This window comes from Trachurus trachurus, assembly GCF_905171665.1.
Source record: "Trachurus trachurus genome assembly, chromosome: 11".
NCBI lineage: Eukaryota > Metazoa > Chordata > Actinopteri > Carangiformes > Carangidae > Trachurus > Trachurus trachurus.
Window position 1 is genome coordinate 14382594 of NC_139904.1, and position 23224 is coordinate 14405817.

The window sequence follows — 23224 nt, forward strand, 5'->3', positions numbered from 1 at the left end:
CTATAAGATTCATGTGTAAGAGCTTTAAAGTTGAAGAAAGATTTATGTCTAAGAGCTATTTATCCAAACTGCACCAATCTGTATTGACCTTATCTGAGGGATCCGGGACCTGCGGCCTCTGCAACTGCATTATTTGAAGCTCACTTGACTAATGTGCTGCTGAAATAAAGACATGCCTCTTTAACTGGCACAAACAAATGTGTCAGGAATAAAAGAAACGCTTCAGGACGAATTCACTTCCTTAAATATGTATCTCTCTTTTGTGAACTTCCCCCCTGTGCTGCAGGAAAATTGGCATCACATTATTTGATTGTGAAAAATGAGACGAAATGTTACTGTTGTTACTTTTGACAACCCTGTGGTAATCCATTTATAATGTAAAATTATAAATCATTTATCATAAGCATGTATGCCCCACGGCGGCATCCAATTTATCTATAGAGGAAACCACACCAAGTGTGCCTGTGGCATAGTTTATGTAAATAGAGCATGTAAACTGTAGGAAGGGCAATGGAAATCTCCCCGTGAGACGACAACTCAGCGCAGTGGAGCTGATAAATCACTTCCCTACAGTTCCCAAGTGCATTTGTTTAACAGTTCATGCATTTTCAGCGGCGCTACTTCACAACTGCAGCCCAGGTTAATGTGCTTTGAATGGAGGAATTTCAACGTAATAAAAGTGTGTGTGAGTGAGCGTGGGTGCTGAATTTCTCACAGAGCACATGCCTTGACAAAAAAGAAGCTTAATCACACACAACACACACACACATACGCTGACACAACCACAAACACATACTACCCAGTTCCCTTCCTGGAGATCCATGCTGTGAGCACAGGTTTATAATTTAGCCCGAAATTCAGTTTTGCTGAGCAGAGCTGTTTTAAAACCTGTGAAAAAAGAGTAGTATGAAATAAAAAAGAGGATGTGGATCTTTCAGAATGAGCTGGTTCTCTGCATTGATTAATCATAACCTGTCAGCAACTGTACACATCACTGTGTCCTCAAGCAAACAGCTCACAAACTTACTGTATACTCTTTAGTTTCTTTAATGTACACATAGCTACTTTGTCAGCTCCACCAATAACGCAGTCACATTTCCGAAACTCAATGCATTTGGACACGGGCACAACCATTTTAAGTTCAAATCGGGCATCAGACTAGAGATGTGGCATGTTTGGTGAATATTTCAGAAACTACTGATCTGCTGAAAAACCGTCCTTAGTATTTACAGAGAAAAAAAGAGAAAATATCTGGTAAGAGGAGGTCAGAGGAGAACAATCAGACTGGTCAGAGCCGATAGAAAGGCAACAGCAACACAAATAACAACTTGTTACAACCGAGCGTCTCTGAACCACATGTCAAACCTTGAAGCAAATGGGCAACAGCAACAGAAGATCACTCCAGTCAGCTAACAGGAAACTGAGGCTACAGGTCACACAGGCACCAAAACCTGACAATAGAAAATTGGAAAATCGTTGCCTCACAATTTCTACTGCGATGGTCAGATCGGAAAAACAAATCTGCAGCAGCTGCTTGATGCCATCATGTCAATATGGGCCAAAACCTCAGAGTAATGTTTCCAGCACCTTGTTGAATCTGAGTTAAGGCGGTTCTTAAGGCAAAAGGTTGAGTAAGTGAACTGCTGGATGTAATAACAGGTCAAACAACAACTAATAATGAACTCTTCCTGTAGCTTCTGAACAGACGGCTCAATGTTCAGGAGGATTTTGGATCTTTCCTGCGCAGCATGTTTACTGGGTCATGATCTGGGCTCTTGACTGGGCCACACACTCCAGAAGGTGGATTTCCTTTGTTTGAAGTCCATCTGTAGTAGATTTACTTTGATGTTTAGTGTCATTGTCCAGTATGTTGAGCTGTCCGGGCCCGGAGGCAGCAAAAGCCCCTCATCACGGTACTCCTTCTGCCCTGCTGCTGGATATTTTCATGTTGGACTGCAGTTCCCCCTTTTACAGCAGACTAGTGCTGCATGTTCTCCTCAAACAATTAAAACCTTAGATTCATAAAACATTTTCGCTGTCGTGCCAAACTTCAGCAGTACAGGAATGTTTTTTCTGGAGAGCAGCAGCAGTTTCCTCCGTTTCCATGCACCATGATTTGCATATGTTACTGGTGTAAAGCATAATGATTGCTTTCTGTTTCTAATCATTGTGCAACTGTGTTTCTTTGGAGTCAGGGACAGAAGTGAATCATTTTCCTGCCAAATATCGAAACTCTGAGACAATGTTGTAACTCTTTCATTGTAACTCTTTCATCTTTATGCACATCAACAGATTTTGATCCTGAATCTTCTGAGATCTCTTCTTTAGGAGGCATGATTCACATTGGCAGATGTTTCTTGTAAATAGCACATGCAAAATATTAAAGAAGATTTAACTGTGAATGCTTGAATTGTGTTTTCAATGAAAACAAGAATTATTAGAATATCATTAGGTAAAATAAATGCTTGATAATTGTAACTGAGATGAAGATCTGAGCCTATTTTTGGGGCAATTTTATACATAAATGGAGGTTATTCCGAGGTGCTCACTTACTTTTTCGTGCCAAAGCTGACTCTGGGAGTCAAAGGATGAAGCAGACAGGCAGACAGGCAGACAGACAGGCCTGCAGTGGCACAGACAATCAGAAAGCCAGAGTCAGACATATGTTCCAGTCTGACTCAGCTGTGGGCTCAGGATGAAAAGTCTGGCAGCGTTACACAGTCACACTCCATGTCTGAGACTTTGTGGACCTGGTGAACCTCTTACCTCGGCCTGAGCGACACACACAAACACACACATGCACACACACACACACACCTGTCAGTCAATAGAGAACTGCCACCATAATAATGTATGACAACACAGTCTAAGAGGTTTGTCATATTCCGGATAACGCCCAACATTTGAAACATCTTGGTGTCCTCGGCGCATGAAGGAGTTTGCTTGCGTGCCATTAGCGTGCAAGTCTGTGATGTATCTAGTATGCATGATGGAATATGCAGGTTTCACAGACAAGAGTGATGCATAGGAGCGTGCATGCATGACTCGTACCGATATGATTTAAGTTTGTGCCAAGACGGGAACATAAACTCCCCGTTCCGAGCCCGAGAGCAGCTGATACAAGCGTGACATTGGTGGGCTCGTCATCCTGAAATAGCCGAGATCTCCAGCGACATATTACATGATATTCCCATGGAAAAAGCATCATTTTCAAAGCACAAGGTATACAGTATATAAAGCTGTGCATTTCTAATTTATCACATTCAATTTGAATTAGTAATGTATGTAATGAATGTGTAATGAATTTGTAATTTCTCTGCTGTTGTTAATTGGAATTTTTTGTCCAAGGTTGGAAGATACAACAAATAATTAAATCTGATATTTAAATTTGTTTTGCCTTTTATTATTAGCTGGTGTTATAGCGCTGCCATAACTTAGTGTTCATTGGTTATTAGCTTCAGTTTTGCCGGATGTTCACTTCACTCGTTCAGCATCCAGTCATTTGTCTCCTGCATACTTGAGTATGCTGGAGACAAATGTCCATAGTTTTGCAAGTGAACTGAAGAATCAAGACAATTACCTAAAGGCAGCTAAAAGCTGAAGAGCTTCGTTGATTCTCTGTAGCATCAGGATTTAATGAATGGAGACATTTATGTAAAATACTGTGTGAGGTTGAAGTTGTTCTTCTAAATAATGAATGTTGTGTTTCCTAACGTCATGCTGACAGTTGGAGTGGAGCTGAAAGTGAATTTGTTGAGGCTGCTTAGCCGTTTCTATATGGTTCCTATCATCTCAAATAACACCCTTGAAGGGAGAAATCAACAGTGGCACCAAAGTTCAAAGTTCAATAGAGTATAGAGCATTAAAAACACCAGCTTGACACAATGAGCACTGTAACACTTTTAATTATGATTTTACTTGATTGAGATGAGTTCCCTTTTTTCATAACAAAATGTTTACAAACAAGCTCAGCTTTAATGGCGTATAGGCAGCGGGACAGATCCTCCAGTTTAAAGTCCTTTACACATGTCTCTCTTCCCGAGTTGCTATTCTTTGGGTCTGATTCAGCAGACTGTCTGTTTCTGGGAACAGAGTCCTCTGAGTAATACTCATGTGTACACACACACACACACACACACACACACACACACAAACACACACATAAACGCGCGCACACACGCACACACGCACACACGCACACACACACAGATGTGTTCCTCATTTCCTCTCCTTTTGTTTCTTTATTTTACAGTTGAGATTTGATATCGGCTTTCCCTGCACACAACTGCCTTGAATGGGTTTTCTATTCCTTTTGCTTTGGTTAACCTCCATTTCATACCACATGAAATTACACTTGCACCTGCTGTCGCCCAGTCCCATTGAAATCTATCCAAGGCCACGTTGGAAAAACATTCAGTCCAATATGTCCAAAATTCATATTAGTGTTATTAAATGTCTTAATTTTTTTTTTTGCATAACTGCATTTTACCCATTTTCTAAATATATCCTGTCCCTTTGTTTCCTATACCTGAAATGTATTGTCAAAGAAAACCAACAAAAACTGAATATATATTTATATCATTTGGTGTGCATAGATACTGATAAAGTGCAAATAGTATTTGGTTAAAAAAAGCTTAATAATGCGATTTCCCTGTTTGTTTGTGACTTGATGGAGTCTCTGAAGCATGTAGAAGAAAATAGATCAAGTCAGTCACTGGTGTTTATATTTACGTTCCTGATGTGTATCTCTGGTAACAGTTCACTCTCATCTACACCGTTTTCTGGTTTGCTCCTCCGTCACAAATCAGACGAACCAAACACAGTGTCCAGTGGAAGTTCTTTCTCTCTCCCACCTGCTTGGCTGTAATTCCTCGACTGCCCCATTGGGGGCAGTGTTTCTGTTGAGCTCTACTTCTCATCCACAACAAAGATTTCTTCAGGGATCTTCTCCTCTGAGTCAGAGCGATCTGACAGCTTGTCCAGGTCCTCCATGTCGTCGAAGCGCTCGGCAACACACTGGGCTGTCAGACGGGCCTCCGGGTCGTGGTCCCAGCAGTCCTCTATAGAGGAGCACACCATCTGGATGCCCTGCAGGGGGAGCAACGGAGCACAGATATGATCAATCAATAAAGACTGGGGGGCAGGTGCGACTCAGACAGACTAGCAGCCCTCAGCTGAAACCAGGAATGTTCCTGTGTGTTAATACGTTTCCATCTGTGTGTTTATGAGTGTAAATCTGTGACTGTGAACCAGCTAGTTTCCTATGACTTAAAGATTAAAACAGGAAGTAATACGAACAGAGTACAACACAACATAATTACAGCACTAAACCTTTCTCAGGACTGTTTAAACAGCAGCCAAAAACAATTTCAACAAAGAAACACCAAAAAGAATTAAAGTAAACTAATGTAGAGGCATGTGCTGTACAATTTGTGTTGATATTAATGCTTCGACTTGAACTCCGGCCAATCTAACCAATTCACAGTTCTTCAAATGTGGTGAAACTGCGAACAAGAATGTGCTAGAGGGACTTTTCATTTTACAGCTTCAGTTGTTGTGTTCAGTTCCTGTTTCCATGATTCCTTGAACTGGTTGGATTATGTGGTAGTGAATAGCACTCGTTTTATTTATGGGATATCACATTAATCAGCTCTGACATTTGCCAGCATCTGTGTCAATGTGCCAGCTAATTGCACTCACAGCCACTACTTCAAACTGACATGTGATAGTTATGATGAAAACCAGATTTATTTATTTATTTATTTTTACATCAAACTTGAAAAATAAAAAGTAGTAGTCACATTCATGTCATCCAACAGAAGATTATGTAGTTTCAATGTATTGGGAGTTTGCCATAAACTGCATGTATGCCCAGTTATATGTTGGAGCGTCTTACTGTGTGGTTGATCCAGCTGTTGGGGATCTCAGGTCTTCCTCTGTCTCGTAGGACACTGTCCTTCATGCTCTCCACACACGGGTGTTCCCTCAGGTTCCCAAAGGGCGGCTCGTACTCTTTCACATCTACGGTTGACACAAGACAGGTGGAGAAAAATGATCAAAATGTGGAGCTTTGGTAAGATAAGCTTAGACACCTTGGAACATCTGTAGCTCTCTGTAATAGAGAAATCAGATGGCAGTGCCCCACAGTGCAACATCGACAGCACCTCTCAAAGGTTTCACTGTGTGCTCTAAATTAAAACTGCGGGCTGTAAACTTTAAATAGCACCGAAGCAGCACAAACAACTAAAGAATCCTGTGTTGCTGATAAAAGAGCCAAGGGGGAGATTTGCTGAAGAGAAACACTTATTATTATCACATTTTTTACCCTCAGCTTCAATAGGCTTTAAGTATCTCACCAACACAGCTCTGGCTTTGTGTTAGCTCTCTTACACAACAAAACCCAGAGTGCCTGTCAAAGGCAATTTACCAGTTGAGTTTTCTCAGGGCAGGAATTCAAAGCGCTGGTGTTGAGGATACAGTCTGGAAACCGTGGGTCAAGAGTTTCCACAGAAAATGTATCCCTACATGGATTAATATACACAGATCAGCCACAACATGAAACAGGGCTCTGGTTTTAATATTGTGGGCGATCAGCGCATCCTTGAATTAAGTCATCAAATGAAATTACAATTTGCTTTGAAGTGCGGAGGGCCTGTATGAAGAGGAGAAAAAAAAACATTCAGAGAATCTGCTGAGATGAGAAAAGCCTGATGAGGCACAAGTAAATAATTAGCTCATTTTCATCATTATTAAAATTTCATCATTAAAAGATGACCAGAAGCAAAATGCCTGTTCCAAACTCCCACGGTTTTCCCCACAAATAACCCCTGACAGAGACAAAAGCCCTCAAACACACACATATAACACAATATCACATCCCATTTTTCGAAAGGCTTTTATAAAAACTTTAAATTGACAGTCACTGTGAACTGCAGATGAACACAGTAATTTCCCTCATCTTGCAATAAAAAGCTCAGAATAAAATGTATGGCAGCCGCTCCATTCACACACCTTATTCTACTTACAATAAAAACCACTGCCGTGATTACAAATTGGGGCTATTCAACCTATGTTGATGTCTGAACTCTTTGTGTTGTTTAAAAAAAAATGAATATCAACTTCTGTGCATTATTTGAAGTCTGAAAACACTGCATCTTTTTTTGTTATTTTGACTAGTTGTCATTTTCTGCTAATAAATGCTCAATATCATTATTTCGGATTTGGGAGCAATGTAGTTTATAGAATATAACAAAAGGGTTTATTTTACTACACTTACACACATAACTATAAATGGTAATACCAGAGAAACTGTACACACAGTACAGTGTTATTTATCTGTACCTTGAACTACAAACTCAAACCTGCCTGAGTGAATCGAGTCAACAACACTGCTATCTAGAGTTGTAAAGGTGTAAAGTACTCAATATATGCTGTTAGAAGTAGTGTAGTAGTGTAGACTGGAGTTACTGCATGTTATCGGTCTACTGCTATTTATTTTTCTTAGTTCAGGTTTTGCATTTATATTTCATTGTAGAGCTTGTTTTGGTCGTCCCCGTCTTTATCTAGAGCTAACACTGGACGCATGTCTTTTAAACTCTCATGTACTCAAACAATACACTTACAAGGGACCATGTAATTAGGCCCTGCATACACACTCTAAATCAAAGGCCAAGGGCAGATCTATCCTGCATTTTGCCCCATGTAAATCTGCTCCACAGAGTCACAGAACTGGAACAAAGCAGCAGCGGCTGGAGTCAGCGAGCTGTGGGTGGAATCCACCCAGTCACGAGGCAAACATGTTGTCTATGCAAGCACACCGACACATTTTGTACCATCTGTAAACGCCACAACTTCAGGGTTGAAATAAAAATGAAATGATCTGCAACTGTTCCCTGAAGTGGTGCTGGGGATAAACTACAGGAACAGACCTTCCACTCCTTAGTTTACAGTTTGTAGGATGAACCAAATGACGGTTTCATTTTACTCTTTCAAAACATGTTCAAAAGAAACTGACAGGAAGTTATGAAGCCTGCAGACAGGAAATTAAGACTTCTGGGACACAGACTAATGCAACAGAGAATTCTTTTGCAGAAGCCGAAACCTTTTTTTTTTTTTTGCAAGCCAAGTTCCTCTGGCTGGTGTGAAAGATTAAACAAAACCACACCCAGGCATCAATCAATATTAAAAAAGGTGGAGACAGATGTTTCTTTGACAGGTCAGAGAGAGAGAGAGAGAGAGAGAGAGAGAGAGAGAGAGAGAGAGAGAGAGAGAGAGAGAGAGAGATGATGACTGCATGTTTGACTGCATATCCACTTTGTAAACTGTTGGGCAAACATGTTTATGTGTCCATCCCCAAACAATGGAGCCAAAGCGTACGAATCATACTACTGAGCGCTGAGCAGTGTAAACAAGAGTGTGTATTCCAGGATGGAAAAGATTGGCAAATCCTGCTTTGAAAAGGAAAGACGGCTTTTCCCGGCAAAACCCTAAATTAAACTCTGATCTGGCAAAAGCTATTCAAAAGGCGACACGGGGGAAAGTGAGGAATGCTGTGGTTTGCAGAAGTCACTCGCGGCATAGTGACAAGATTTCTGCATCGCCGTGTTACTAATTCAGCACAGCAACAATCGAGACCTTACACCACGTTCCTTGCGACAGCTGACATGTAGCGAGTTGAGTCTTGCAACGCGAGCACATATTTCATCCTTAATGTCTATTCTCCATGCCAGCTGTCAGACATGCCTGTAGAAAACTGTCTGGGAATCTGCAGCCAAGAGAAAATTCCCTTCACTCCAGTTTCAGACGAAGGGAAATGAATGTGACCCCTCAGTAGTGTCGTTTAACATATCAGCGCTCCAACTGCAGTAGCAGGTCGAACAGGACTTAAACAGAGAAGAGCGAGATACACAAACCATCGTTGAGTTATTATGGCGAAGTTACAACAACAAAGCAAAATCAGATTTCGTTTCATATTCTTGTGCTGCCGCCCATCCAAGTTAACATTTTTGTCCAATTATTCTCAACAAAGCGTACACCCCAGAACAAAAACAAAAAAACAACAGAAACCGTGTCACCTAAACACATAAATAATGCAAGGAAAAACAGATCCAAACATTGTTTCAACATGTACTTGCCAATAAATTAGTAATACGATCACACTAACGTTGTCTGTTTCCCAAAGCCTGCGTCTGGAAACAGCGGCTTGACGAATCCAGTCCCAGCCGCCTGAGCTGGTTTTCATTAGCCTGCGGTGGATGTGACACTTGTTTTGTGTTCCTCGCAGGTTGTTAAAGTCATTTAGTGCAGATGCATACATGTGCATTACACATTAGCAGAGCTTACATTCGAACACATGGCACTGACTTACCCTGAAGGCTTAACCTAGCATTAGCTGGTACATACCCCAACCTTCACCTAACCTCATTAGAGATGACCAAAGCTATTTTAGCTCTCATTGGATGCAAGTTCAGTGAAACCAAATTGGGCACACGCACACATATGCACACAGATATATATTCAATTCCTTGATTCATCTCCAATCAAGTGGTTTAAAGTCAGAAGTCCTCTCCTCCAATGTGGGCTTGGCAGACCCCACACACATACATGCACTCCTGCCCATCAGGCCCTCCAGTCCTGAAGGAGATGATGGTCTGACATCTGGAGAGCAGCTGCCATAACCTCTCCTCCTCTCCAGTCTAGCCCAACCTCTCCCTCTGGGGACTGAAGGCATTTCTCCGTCTGCAGCTCCACGTTCAACACCACTCTACTATTATCCCACTACTTAGCCCCACCCGCCTGAGGAACGCCCTCATAGTCTTTCCAAAACCCTAAATCTAGAGCAGCTAAATTATACAGGAGAGACGTTTTAAGGAACAGAGACAGAGATAAAAAGGCCTGAGCCTTGAATCCAGGTTTTCCCTCTCTGCGAGGTGTGTTGATCTCTCTGTTTCCCTCTCGCTCCGACTCTTCCTCTGTCTCTGGAGTTTGCGAAGACAAAAGAAAGCAAAGTGGCGGCTCACGGCTGGCTGACTGGCACCGCCGGCAGACGGCTGTGTTCTTCTCGCCTGGCAGAACGTGGAGCAGACCACGGCCCCAGGAACTGTGACAAAGCAGCTATGTGGCTGCCTGCCACCAAGACGCCGAGCCACTGAGATAGCTGATCAGACATCTGTCTTCTACAGACACACACACACACAGGCAGGTGGCATCAGAGACAAGAGAGACTGGGGGGAACCAGGGCTTCACCTAGGTCATTATAATGATGCCCTGCGACGTGTTATGTTAGTGTGTGAGTGTGTGTCTGTGTGTACGTTCACGAGCCGCTCGCATTGTGTCTCCAACGAGGTGAGTTATCAGAGAGTCATCCGAGTGACTCACCAACCTACAGGGAGCTCAGGGAAAACAAGAGACCATCAGCGTTAAAGCATGAAGCTTTTTAAACACACTCTCTAAACATCTGTTTTACTCTCCTGGTGCCGCGACTCCAGAATCAATACCAGATCTCTGCCGACATACTATCTGCAAGGTGAGTGTCTGCTGCCGCTGGAGCGAAACCAAAATGACTGCATCTCATTTGCGCAGCCCGTTCTCTTCACCTTCCTCGGGGTCCGTCAAGGCAGGAGGCTTTCTGTGTTTGTACAACATTTTAACCTTTCAGCATGAGAACGTCTCCTTGGGTTTTTTGGTTAACGAATTACAGATTTTACCCTTCTGCTCGTCTCGGAGAGTTGCCAAGTTTTGAAAGAGTGGATAGAGATACACAGAACACGGGGGGAAAAAAGAAAAATGCATGAACTGTCCCAGTGGCTTCTATCTTTAGTCTCTATTCTGGGCCATTGGGTGTGACGGGAACCCCTCTGCTTCCCCTTTCTCCAATAAATCTGCACCGGCCTGTCCTCCCTGTCTGTCTGCGCTGGCATGAGTAAAGCTGGATGGCTGCCTCCAGTGCTGCGGTGCAGTGAGAGAGTAATTAATTGCTACCTCACCTGCCTTGGGGTGGGAAGAAAAAGACAGGCATAGAGAGGGGCAGAGAAATGTAGATAGACTGCATTGAAAGTGTCAAGTTTAGAAGCAACGGGTTTCTGCACAAGGACATTCAGAAATGTTTGTGAAATAGTATTTTCTGCCTACGTTGTGTACAATGTTCGTGTTGGTGGACATCTACATAAGTACAAAAGCAACGGGCTGAAAACTCGTGAGCATAAATTCAGAAGTGAATGAAATGAATGGACAAGGCTGAGTGGGATGAATAAAGCTGTTGTGCCTCCGGAGGAAACCGAGTGAAGTCACACTGACCTTTCTCCAAGCGAGCCTGGATTCGTTTAGTCCGTCTCTACCAGCGTGTATCCTGTCTGGTCTGCTCTCGAGAGACATTAGCCGCAAAACATCCTCATCCAAGGGAGACAACCACACTTGCAAAGTTAACTTCACACTAAAAACAGCGTCTTGGGACTTTGCTCTTTGCAAAACAGGAAAGAGTCTATTTTGTTTTCAAAGGTGTACCCACAGAGGCCGCACATATTCTTGCTGTTGGGAAGGAAAAAGCAGAGGGGACTCTCGGTCACTTGGCCATGTGTTGTTTTTTCTTCAGAGGACTCGTGGGCAGCATAACCGGGCGATACATTTTAAGGGGGCCCCCTGGGGGTAGGGGGTCGGGGGGGGGGGGCATCGGGCGAAACAGGAAAATACCAAAGTAGAAGCGTTCATGCTCAAACCCCAGCTTTCAATCACGGCTTTGACACAATGGAGACAGGAGCAGTCACAGAAACAAACTGGACCACAGAGACACCGACGGGAAGTGAAAACAAATGACTGACTGTCAACGTGAAATACTGCCCTGTGGTTTTGCCTTCAGATAATCACCCATTTCTATTATTTGCACATATCCTGGCCTTGTTTTTGCTACAGAATGACAAACACAAGTAACGGTACATTAGTGAAGTCAAAGCTGATCCTTGAGACTTCAACGAGATGAATTGTGTGTTTGCCACTTTCGGATTTTGTTCCCACAGTGATTCATGGGACGCGGAGGACACACGGGCACACGTCCTCCTGTCACACGGCGTCGCACATCTACGCACTCAACTCGAGGTGGAGTTGGTCACCGGGCTCCTAATTGGTAAAGTCATCAGTGTGCTTGTATTCCTTAGAGGTCAGAGCAGCTGCGCAGGCAATTTTTCTTTTTACAGTATTTTTCTGAGGATCTTTACACAGGCTCCGAAGGGAATTTCATCAATCAGCGCTACTATCGATTTCCTTTACACCCAATGACCCAGGCTAATCTCTGAATTACCCAGGGAAACGTGGTTCCCTATTATTACTGAAAGGTCACAAGTGATGTTTACTGCGTGTACAGTGTAGGGCCATAGCAGGTTTAGAGCAGGCGCCCACAAAACACAACTCATCACTATACACAAAGAGAATAGTGAAGGAGGAAGATTAGTTCAGATTATTGATGAGAATTAGAAGAGAATCTAAACACTGCGACTTTACTGCAGTCGGAGAGAGTGTCCTGCACCTTTCATAGTAAATGGACTTGCACTTTTCTAGTCTCTCAGACTATTTAACTCACAGATATGAGATGAGATATGGTACAACCTTCTCACCTGCTCAACTCTTCGCTACAGAGTAAATAAACTTATCTCCCAAAATGTTGAACTGCTCGTTTGAGGAATCCATCCTTCAGGAAGTTTTCAGAAACGTCAATGAATAAAAATATGCATTGTATAATTCCTGGGGAAGACATTGACGTCAGCCAAACCGTCATAGAGTTTGAACCTCTCTAAAATAGAGACAAGCCAGATGGGTTAATATAAATACTTATACTGTATTTCCTGTGTGGTATAGTCAACCTGGCTGTGACCTGTCCTAGATACAAGTATGTTGTTTTGTCTACAGTTGAAGTATTTCTCCTAAACACAGTTAGAGAGAGGTCTGCTTAAGTTTTTTTGCAGATTTTATTTATTCACATGATCCTTCAGTAATGTTTTATTTCGATAAATATTTAATGCAAAGCCTAATTTATCAGTTTACTAAAAGTTGCTCAACCTAAAAAGGCAAAAATATTTTGATTAGGTTTCAGTGGAGGTCCCAAGGTCTGACTGCTCTTTTGGATGAAATTACTTGGCATAAAAAATAAACATCTAAAGATTTTAACATGTTTCATAAAATATTAGCTGTCAGCAGCTTCCAGCTAAAGCTGCCACATTAACCTTCAAATTCAAATATTGATTTAATAATACGAGTGGCAGTAGTAATTTCTCTTGCCAAGTCATCACATCAGCTCTTGTTGCCATCTGCAGTGCAGCACATTAACCACTTCAACACCACTTTATCTTACCTCCAATTGCACTACACCTGGAGATGATCTCCCACAGCACAAGAGCCATGGAGTAAACATCGGCCTGTTTGAAAGACTCTATGTTTTCTAGGTTGATTCTGGACTCCAGCACCTCAGGGGCCATGTATCGGGCCGTACCCACCTGAGAGAAAAGCAGAGAGGGAGACAGAGATCTAGGTCACTCAAGTCCTCGTTACCACTGATGATAATAAACGATAAGAGAATGCATAATATTGTTTTGTATGGCTTAAACTGGGTGCTGCAGATAAGGGATAAGCTAGGAAACCACAAAAATAAGGGAGCGGCTTAGTTGGGAAAACCCAGGGTAAGCAAAACATCTCAGCAGTAAGAGTTACTTATCAGCACTAATCTAGAGTGGCTGCAGTTAGATGTCGTATCACTTTTTATGTGGATCAAAACATGTTTGACGAGAGGCGGCCCGGCTCTTATTAACAACACATTGTTTGTCTTCTTAACACTATTACTGCCTTGGAAAATGTGTTCACTGGCACCTTCTCCAAATGCACTAAAGGCATTACAATGCATTAGGTGTGCTGCCCGACAAAGGGTGAGGCCTTTTTTTTCCTAATGAGTCATTTTCATAACGGACTCTGATATGGCTTTGGCCTATTACATCAGCGTAATGAGTCCATTAAGAATCAATCAAGCCTGTTTGCCTTGTGACTATTATAAAATGACAGCCTAAGAAGAATTACAGCTCAATTTCTATCAGCATTAAAACATCTGGGAATAAGATGGAGAGAATGCCAAATATTTAGAGACGTTATCCCTGAATGATGGGGATCAGAGATGAAAAGTTTGACTGATGGCTCTTTTCAGCCTCTGATAAATATCTTCAAAGAAATATACAGCCGGGGCTTGGGATGGGCTGTGTCTGGGGGTTGCCAGTGCAAATTATAACTGGAGAGGATTTATTTGTTATCTCTAAAGGGATCAAAAGCCAAGTGGGAGCAAATAAATCCGCCAAATTTAGGATTAGAAAGCTTTACCTGCCCACTGTTGGCCAGCTCATCCACAGACAGATTGTTGTCCAGCCGCAGCGCCAGGCCAAAGTCACACAGGCAGCAGTTCAGGTCGCTTTTCACTAGTATGTTGGAGCTCTTAATGTCCCTGTGTGCGATAGCCACTTTGTAGCGGCCGCAGGGGGTGTGGTCGCTGTGAAGGTGAGCCACCCCGCGGGCGAGCGAGCTCCCGAGCAGCCACAGGTCGTGCCAGCTGATAATATGATGACTCAGGTACTCTTGAAGGTTCCCTCTTGGCTGGTAGGCAGTGATCAGCCAGTATTGTCTCTGCACCTTCCGCTCCTCCGCGGTCAGGAAGTGAAGCACGTTCTCGTGCCTCAAGTCTGCGTCCGAGAAGATGTCCTTTTCGTTTTTCCAGGAAGCGTACTCCTCGTATGTGAAAATCTTAATGGCCACCGTCTCAAAGCCCTGCTCCTCGCTGACCGAGGAGCCCTGTTTCAGTTTAGCTTTGTAAACTTCCGCAAAGCGTCCTTTCCCCACCAGGACGTCCAGCTCGATGGGCAGCAGCTCGGTGTTGTGGTTGAGATTGTTGGCGAGCGTGGAGCTGCTGTCCGAACCTTCGTCGTCTATCATGATGGCGTGGTCGCTGAAGTCCATCGGGGGACCCTTCTTGCGTCTGGAGCTGGCTTGCCGCTGCTGGTAGACCCGGTAGCAGTAGAAGAAAGTGATGACGACCACAGCCATGACCAGCAGAGGCACCAGGCTCACCAGGATGACCGCCACCACCTGGGAATCCATGTCTGAGGAGACAAAAGTTAGATAATGAGGATGAAGATGCCCATAAAATATCATCATCATCAGTCTATAGTAAATGATTTTAGAGGCAGGTAAATAAAAACATGACTTTAAATGAAAGCTAATAAGATATTCCCATGACGGGGAATTTATTTGGTTTGGTGTGTGTTAGATGTGTGAACATGCAACAGTTTGCAAAAATAATTCACCTCTTCAACTTTAAAAAGGTGATAATACATGTGTGGCCACAATTGACGCAGGTTGCAAGGTCCATGCAGTGGTTTTTCCAGCTGTTGCAGGACTTGCAGATTCCATAAAATCTACGACACATATCCGGAAAAATGGATTCAATGGATTTCAACAGGGCACAAACTCCACCTGCTGATGGATCATGTGACATTGTCCAGAACAGCTGCAACATGGAGATTATTTTGTCAACCACACATGTATAGTTCAATCAAAACCCATTCGAAAATGGGAATTTATAAAATCCTTGGAGTTTAGCCTTTTCTCTGTGTGAAGGAAACACCGGTTTTCCACTTGTGCTTTTTTGGAACAACCCCAAACATAAAACATTTGTCTACCGCAACACAAAGAAATAAAGCTCAAATTCTGTCTCGGCAGTCTCCATCTAGTCCAGGGTGAAGTGGTATTCTCAGAGCAGCAGAGGAACCTGACCCTCCCAAGTGGAATGTCTATAAGCATCTGAAAGCTAAAGTTAGCATCCAGGCCACAAAGGCAAGCTGCTCCAAACCCTGATCCAGTCAACCACATATTGTGTCTCTTTATAGTTTATGTCTGATTCTTATAATTTAGGCGGTGGTGTGTCTGGTAGCTGCTACGGTTTTGGCAAACAGTGAAAGTTTATACTTGTGTGCTGTGTTTATGGTCCAATTTTTGAAGCAGCAGACATAAAAGAAGACCTATAAAAAGTATATAACCAGACACAAAATGCTAAACGAGAAAACACCAACCGGTCCAGAGTTTGATGAGTTCTAAATTTAATCATTTATATGTCGTTTTGTCTAGATGCTCAGAGTGCCACACTTTACAATTACCAGCTTTTATGCACCTTGCATCTACCAGAATGTGTGTTTACATTTTCCAAATGTGCATAAAAATCCCAAAGCAGGTGAACTGGGGAAAAAAACAAAACAGAGATGTAAGGAGCAGAGTCAGGTTGAAATAAGGGTGGAGGACGAATGGAGAAGGCATCAGGTTGACGGCCGAGGCGAGCCCTCTGGTTCTCTCTCTTTTTTTCTCTCTCTCTCTCTCTACAGGAAACCACATGTCTGAAATCCTCAACATGGCCCCAGCCAGTTTGTTTTGATTTTCGTAGAGTGCGAAGCTATTTCTCACAACAAACCTGTCACTGTGCCTCCCAGACTCTCCCAGACAGCTCTGGCCAGAGCCTCACTTATGGTATGAAAAACTGAACGTTGTGGAGAAAAATGTTGAGCGAGTGGCGAAGACTGTGAATAAGTGTTACATTTGAGAGACAGTGAACCGGTGCCAAGCTGGTAAATTCCTCTTAATTTAAGATTTTCCTTGAGGTTTTGGTTCTACTGTAGTTGGGTTTTTCTTTCTTTTTTTTGGAAAAACTCATATTTACCTTCTCAACATGAGTAAGATGAGATCATCGATACCATTACAATGGTGTAAAAAGAGTTTTTGCTGTTACCGTAACAACTCTAAGCATACTTTAGCTGGTATGTGATTACGAACTTTGTTTTTCTTTCACGTTATGCAACAGCTTTTTATTCATTTATTTATTTATTTATTTTTATCTTCTGCAGAACTCTGCATCATTAAGTTATTGGAAACGCAACACCACAATAAAAAAAAAACATTGTTATCGTCCTGACCAACGGTAGGACAGAGTCTCTGGTCAGAGTTACTGGTATTGTTCCCTGGTAGTTTTTTTTTATTGCTGCTGTAGCTCCGCTCAGTCTCATGTTAGTCACTGAGAAGTTACAGAAAGTGCACAGACATTCTCGACAGTGAGAGAATGGATTTCCATGACGTGGTTTGCACTCTGCAGATGCTTTCAATTTGGCCCTCGGTGCAGAGCCAGGTCTCGGAAATGTACCTCAGTGTTATTATTGCCTGGATGCTGTAGTCAAAATACATTTGATTCCAGAGCCAATGTTGTAACTGGACTCCGCGGGGCGATGTCTCCCAAACCTGTTTGTAATCATGTTTCTGGAGAGCGCCGCAGCGCACACGTGTTAGCGTTCATGCATGACGCCTTACATGACAAACTGACAGGAACTGGCATAATAATATTAGGTCGACCATGACTATGACGTTACCATGTTATGTTGTACAGATGTAAGAAACATACGGTCCCACGTCTTACATGTTACGGCAGTGTTTCTGTGCTATCAGTCCACTGCAGCAAGACACAACTGCTGAATACGAGGAGGATTCAGTTATTAAGCGACATGTGTGAGTTTGTACAACTTCGAGCCGATCCGATCAATATCTTTAGATAAACCATGCTTCAGCCGTAAACCATGCTGAGCGTAAAGTGGAAGGGGCAGCTCCTAGTGAAAATGATCACCTGACTGCAGCTCTCCGGAGTGTTTCCAACAGGGAGCTGTTTGCAGCTAACAAGCTCTGATAAACCCACTGTGGGACACCGGCCCAGCACCGAACGGCACGGAGACAACGTTTCCTCTGATGTGGTAACACAGCTGAACATTTAAGAGCCAGCCATCTCTCACAGGGCTCCAATTTATTGTTCATGTTGCTCTGTAAAATAAAAAAAGACACTTTCTGTGTCAACATAGTGTTTACAGCTTGTTCCTCTGATGTAACAAAGTAAACTTACTTGGGTTAAAAAAGACGATCTCATTGCACTCGTCCTCGCTGCAGGAACAGATGAAGAACTGGGAACCCATGCCCTTTCTTTCTTTCATCTCACACTTGGTGTTGTTGTAGTCCTCCAGGACCAGGCCATGCAGCTTCTGAGCTGGGTTGTGGCAGACGGTATCAAAGGTGATGTTGTCGTCTTTCTTCCTCCTTGGAAAGAGAAAACACACATTGGAAACATGCACATTTGCTGGCTTAGGTCTCATTTGAAGTCATTGCTTGTTTTGGGCCGGAGAATTCATTACCAAACTCTTTTGGCAATTCCTCCTTTCGCAGATCTGTTTTACCATGTAACAAGGTAATAATGACCAGTCGACAGTTGTGCAAATAATTGCACTTTTTCAACTATACAGTGACAAAGTGGTAACTGCAAATGCCAGATTTGTCTCTTTCAGCAGTTCACCACCTCAGCATTATGTAAATGATGCAACTCAGAGGTCACATTTACAAACAGCAAGAGTGTGAAAATACTATTACAAACAGAAAACAGGGAAAACCCCTGAACCTGCACAAGCATACATATTTACATTTAGCTTCCCTGCTGAGAAGCACTGGCCGAGCCGCTGTGAGAGACATCTTAAAGAGATGCTGCTGTCCACGTGCCATTAGCTTTTCTTTATGCTACCCTCAGCTCCTGACATGCCCGTTACATTGCTAATATAATGAGAAACCGCAGCGTGGCCTAAAGCTTTTAATACAGACACAAATCTGCTTCCTGCTGCTTCTCACATTTGGAGTCAGATCTGATGCTGATGGGTAGTTAGGCGCTCATGTGCTATCATAATCCGGCCAACTGTCTCCACCATAATGCTGACTGACAAAGTGTTCAAAGGAAAAGGTCAATTCAAGGGAGACATTTTTAGGGCTTCAGGCAGGAAACGATGCCTGATACGGATGAATAAAAAGAACACGTGGTGTGGCCTCATTTCCTCGCTTGTTGTTTGTGTAAGCAGTGGGATGTGAAGATCTGATGAATATACTGAGAAAACAAGGATTTTTGTGTTTAGTGGAGCGGACACTTACCAGATACTGACACACACCTCGTCATCATGGGGGCAAATGGACGTGATTTCGCAATCCACGTTACAGCTCGTTTCCCCCGTACAGCTGGATTCCCGCACATCACAGAACTTGCACAGCCTCTTTACTTTCATCATATAGGCATCTAAAGAAAGAGAAGAGGGTTGATAGAGAGAGAGAGAGAGAGAGAGAGCAGACAGTGACTAATCTGTAAAAACAAAAGACAGACTCAAACCCATTTCCTTTTGTCTGTAACAGCTGCATTTGGAATTAAAACATCAAACAAACTGCTTTCATAATGATCAATAACAGGAATTTATATAATATTTATAAGCATTAGAGGGAAGTGGGCTTCAAATTTAATTACAGGGTGGGAGCCTGTTGGAATTTGTCAATAAACAGAAGCAAATTTTTGACATAATCACAAGAAAATCCAAACTATTTCTTCCTAGAGGGGTGGACAGATTTGTTCCCTGTGAAGTCTGAACAATAAGAGCGGCGCGCGGTGGCATCCACCTCCTTTGGTCTTGTTCAGACTTGACTTTGCCAGCAGGCAGACCCATATCAGTGAGACAGACAGGATTGTGTGATGAGTGCCTGTGGGTTTGATAATCATCTATGGAGACAACTGCCAGACAGGCAAGAACAACAAACAAAGAAAACACGGATGCATCTCCTCGCCGAGAAGTCTCTAATTTGTCAAGCCGATGAGTCGGCTCCCCATCTAGAAAGGTGCTGTGCCAGCTCTGTTCATGAATATCAAAACGAGGGGGGGACAGTGTTATGTATCAGTGTCTGTGTTTACAGAGGGCGATAAAAAAAAACATGTGTGTGTGTGTATGTGTGTTAATGAGTAATTGTACTTCTACTGAAACTCTCCAAAGGCATTTTTACTGTTATTCCCTGCAATGATAAAAATCAGCCGGGCAACATTCCTGTTTGGCAGAAAAAGGAGAGATTGAGCAACAAAGAAGGTGAGTAATCTCCTCTCTCCTCTCCACTCCTCCTTTTCCTACGAGGGAGTGTTTCCCACTCATAAAAGCACAAGTGGAAAATAGATCTTGTGGCTTTACGAGTTACAAACTATCCCAAAAAAGGATCTTCCAAATTTCCCAGGATCAACCAAGCAGCAGTGGTTAAAGCATAATCAGGGGGAAAAAATCTATTACAGATAATCCCTGGTGATTTTGTTAGTGCATGAAAACTCTGTACAAGTGTAAACCCAAGAGTACGTGTGCTTAGCTTCCTGACTACTTGCTGAGGGTCTGCTGAAACAGAAGGGGAGGGGGTGGAAAACAGATAGCAAGAATTCCACCTGGTAAGAGCTTGGCCGCTGCACTTGAATGCTTCAGATCTTTCCAGTTAATGTTGACAACCAGTACACACCAAAAAAGTACAGACTGACTGACGTCAGAATCAGCCTGATTAGAAAAACAGGGGTTAGACAGAAGCAGCTCGAGACGGTGTAAAAACCACGTTACCACAAGTCTGCTGTACACCGACAGCATGTGCAGAGGAGGTTGAACCTGTTTGTTGCATCAGAAATATATAGCGCCTGACTAAACCAGAAGAGAAATCGGGTTCATTTCTACGGAAAGGCGCAAAAAAATGCCAATGAGCACGTGTGCGATGTGTCTGTGTGCGGTGGGTGGCAGTCTGAGGATGGCATGCATCGACGCTCTTTTCGGTCACATGACCAGAAAGTGAGATGTTTTAGACAGGGAAGTGTAAGTGAAAGCAGAATTCTTCTTGCCGGTGTCAGCAGACAGTGAGGAGGTCTGTTCAGTATCTGTTTGCCTGTGACTTCACGCTGACTTGAGGAAAAAGGTGCTGTGTGTGTGCATGTGTGTGTGTGTTGGCACTCTTAACCTTCACAGAAAGCCCACTGTCTCATTTCACTCAGTCTGTGGGGTGGGATGGGGTGGGGTTCGACTCGCAGTAAACAGACACACTGCAGGGCTTCAACCTGCAGCAAATCTGTACCTATACCTGCACACCTTGATGGCGTCCTCTCTGCTGCAGCCGCCACCACCACCAGAGAGATTTACTACCTGGCAGGATATTGCACACGGATATTGCTTTCCTGGCCTTGTCTTAACTGAGAGACTCCCACACAAATAAAAACATCAAAATATCTAGACTTGAACTTCAGACTAAACTATCTGACAGAGTAATTTAAAGCTGTGCCCGGCGGGGGGGCGGCTGCTGAGGTGTTTTTTGAAGTAAATCAGCAGTGAGTGTGGTAGTACGGCCCCAATGCCTGAACACTAGTGGTGGGGAAGGTGGTTGAGCTGAAGTAATTATATCATTAGAGCAACTCCTGTGAAAAGGAGCACGTCATTTTAACCCAGGAGGCGGGCTATGGAGGGGATGAATGGTAGTAATTGTCACCCAGGGCTACATATAATTGCAGTGAAGGTGGGGGGGGAGAGGATTAGGAGCAGCCAAAGCCACTTGGTGCCGCCGGGACTGAGCCTGAGACAGATGAAGGTACAAGGCTGTCTTCCTAAGAGAGGGGTAGCACATCAAAGATGGAGATAACCCGGTGTGAGGAGGTCTTTAAAAGGCTAAGCAGGTGATATCCGCAAGATAAGCCCTTTTTGAAGTACTTTTTATTTAATCATTTATCTTATTTATCTCATTGGAAGCGATATAATAAAGTGCGACAAGTCAACAAGAGGCGCTTAGTGTAGAAAGATAAACAGACTATAGTTTGTTAGTGTTTGGGGGGGGAAAAATTGTCCGTTTTTAAAACTTTGAAGCCGTCGATACTTTTGAAATGACTCCGCAGCAGCTGTCTGCCGCTTTAACGCAACTTCACCACGAGTATAAAAGTTGTTCAACTCACCCGTTTCCCAGAGCAGGAAACTACCAAAGAGTATCGTTCCACACCAGAAAGCGGAAAACCGAAGTAGCTCCATTTAGAGACGGACTACACACTCCCCTCTCTCTCATTAATTAGCCGAAGCCTTGACAACGGGTTTAATATCCAAGACGGTGTGCGCGGACTTTGTTCTGGTCGTCCGCCCGTTGCTTCCTCGCCCCCGAAGGAAGGCAGCTCGCAGCTCCGGGTAGAGGCAGCAAAGTAAACACACCAGGCAGGACTTGCCCTATATGACTCACAGTATGTGCACAGCTCATGAAACAGGAAATCTTCTGAAGGGGTTGGACTTTTTTTTTTCCTTCCTTCTTCTTCTTCTTCTTGTTCTTCTTCCTCCACTTGTACTTCTCAGTCATACTCCAGTGGCTCACACCATGTCATTAAGAGGCTGAAACCCAGCAGGCACGACGTGAAATGACATGCTCTAAAATAGCTTTAACCAGAAGAGCTTCACCTATGGGGCTGCAAGAACATGCAAACACCCTTTTTTTCCCCTCTTTTTCTTTACTTCAAAGTAGTCACACCTTTCAGATCTAATTTACAGCAGTCTGCTCTTATAGAAAACTGCAGGGTTCTGCTCATATTTCACTTTAATCACAAAAAGTATCATTTTTTATACACTTAGCAGCACACTCTGCTCATTTAAGTGTCCAATTCAAGTCACTAAATTACACCCCCCCACCCCCTGCTACATGTTTTCCTGGAGAGCTTCCAGGCTTCTCCATTAATCAAGAATGACATAAGAAATGGCAATAGTCTCTCCATATCGCTCTATAGTGTTGGTTTTTTATTGAAGAGACACAGAGGTTAAGTCCACTATAACACCCATAAATTACCCGTCTATTGCCAGGGCTTTGCAGACATGTGTTTTTTGCTCTGCATACTTGAGCTGTGATGTCAGGTTTCAGGCCTGACCCCGTGACCCTGGAGCTTATATCTCTCCACACAGGATGTAGACTCCTTACTCCACCCGCCTCACTCAGCTGTATTAACAGCCATTGAATTGCTGTTGGTGTGCCTGCTTTAGTGAAGGTGTGGTGTATTATACTGTAGGGGGGAAAAAAAGAAAAAGGATCTTCCTTATGTCCTTATGTTAATTTGCTGGAAAATCATCCTAATCGTATTTAAGTTGCGGTGAGGATTGAAGTAATCCACTGATAGGTATCTGTACATCCATGGTTACATTTCAATAAGGATTTAACAGCAGCTAATTCAGCATACTTTTAATGGTGCCAATTTGCAAAAATGTAAACAAATACAGGCTAAGAAAACAAACTCGCATTTCCAAATTTGTGTGTCAGGCTTTGAAAAGCCCTGGTCAACATGTTTGGG

The 23224-nt window shown here is 43.2% G+C and overlaps 1 protein-coding gene across 3 annotated transcripts in view; it reads right to left on the reverse strand.

Annotated features, from left to right (window-relative positions):
* Positions 1-3887: 3887 nt before the first annotated feature.
* The window catches only part of LOC310993654 (TGF-beta receptor type-2-like), a 28289-nt gene continuing 8952 nt past the window's right edge, over positions 3888-23224 (reverse strand). The window contains exons 1-7 of one of the 3 annotated variants that reach the window (XM_083982069.1): positions 22135-22277; positions 19015-19156; positions 17951-18141; positions 14350-15122; positions 13340-13481; positions 5897-6021; positions 3888-5088 (exon numbers count right to left, since the gene is read on the reverse strand). In XM_083982069.1, coding sequence (XP_083838195.1) covers positions 4909-5088; positions 5897-6021; positions 13340-13481; positions 14350-15122; positions 17951-18141; positions 19015-19148 — 1545 coding nt within the window. In that variant the 5' untranslated portion in view covers positions 19149-19156; positions 22135-22277 and the 3' untranslated portion in view covers positions 3888-4908. The other 2 variants (XM_083982068.1, XM_083982070.1) reach the window with 2 other exon arrangements.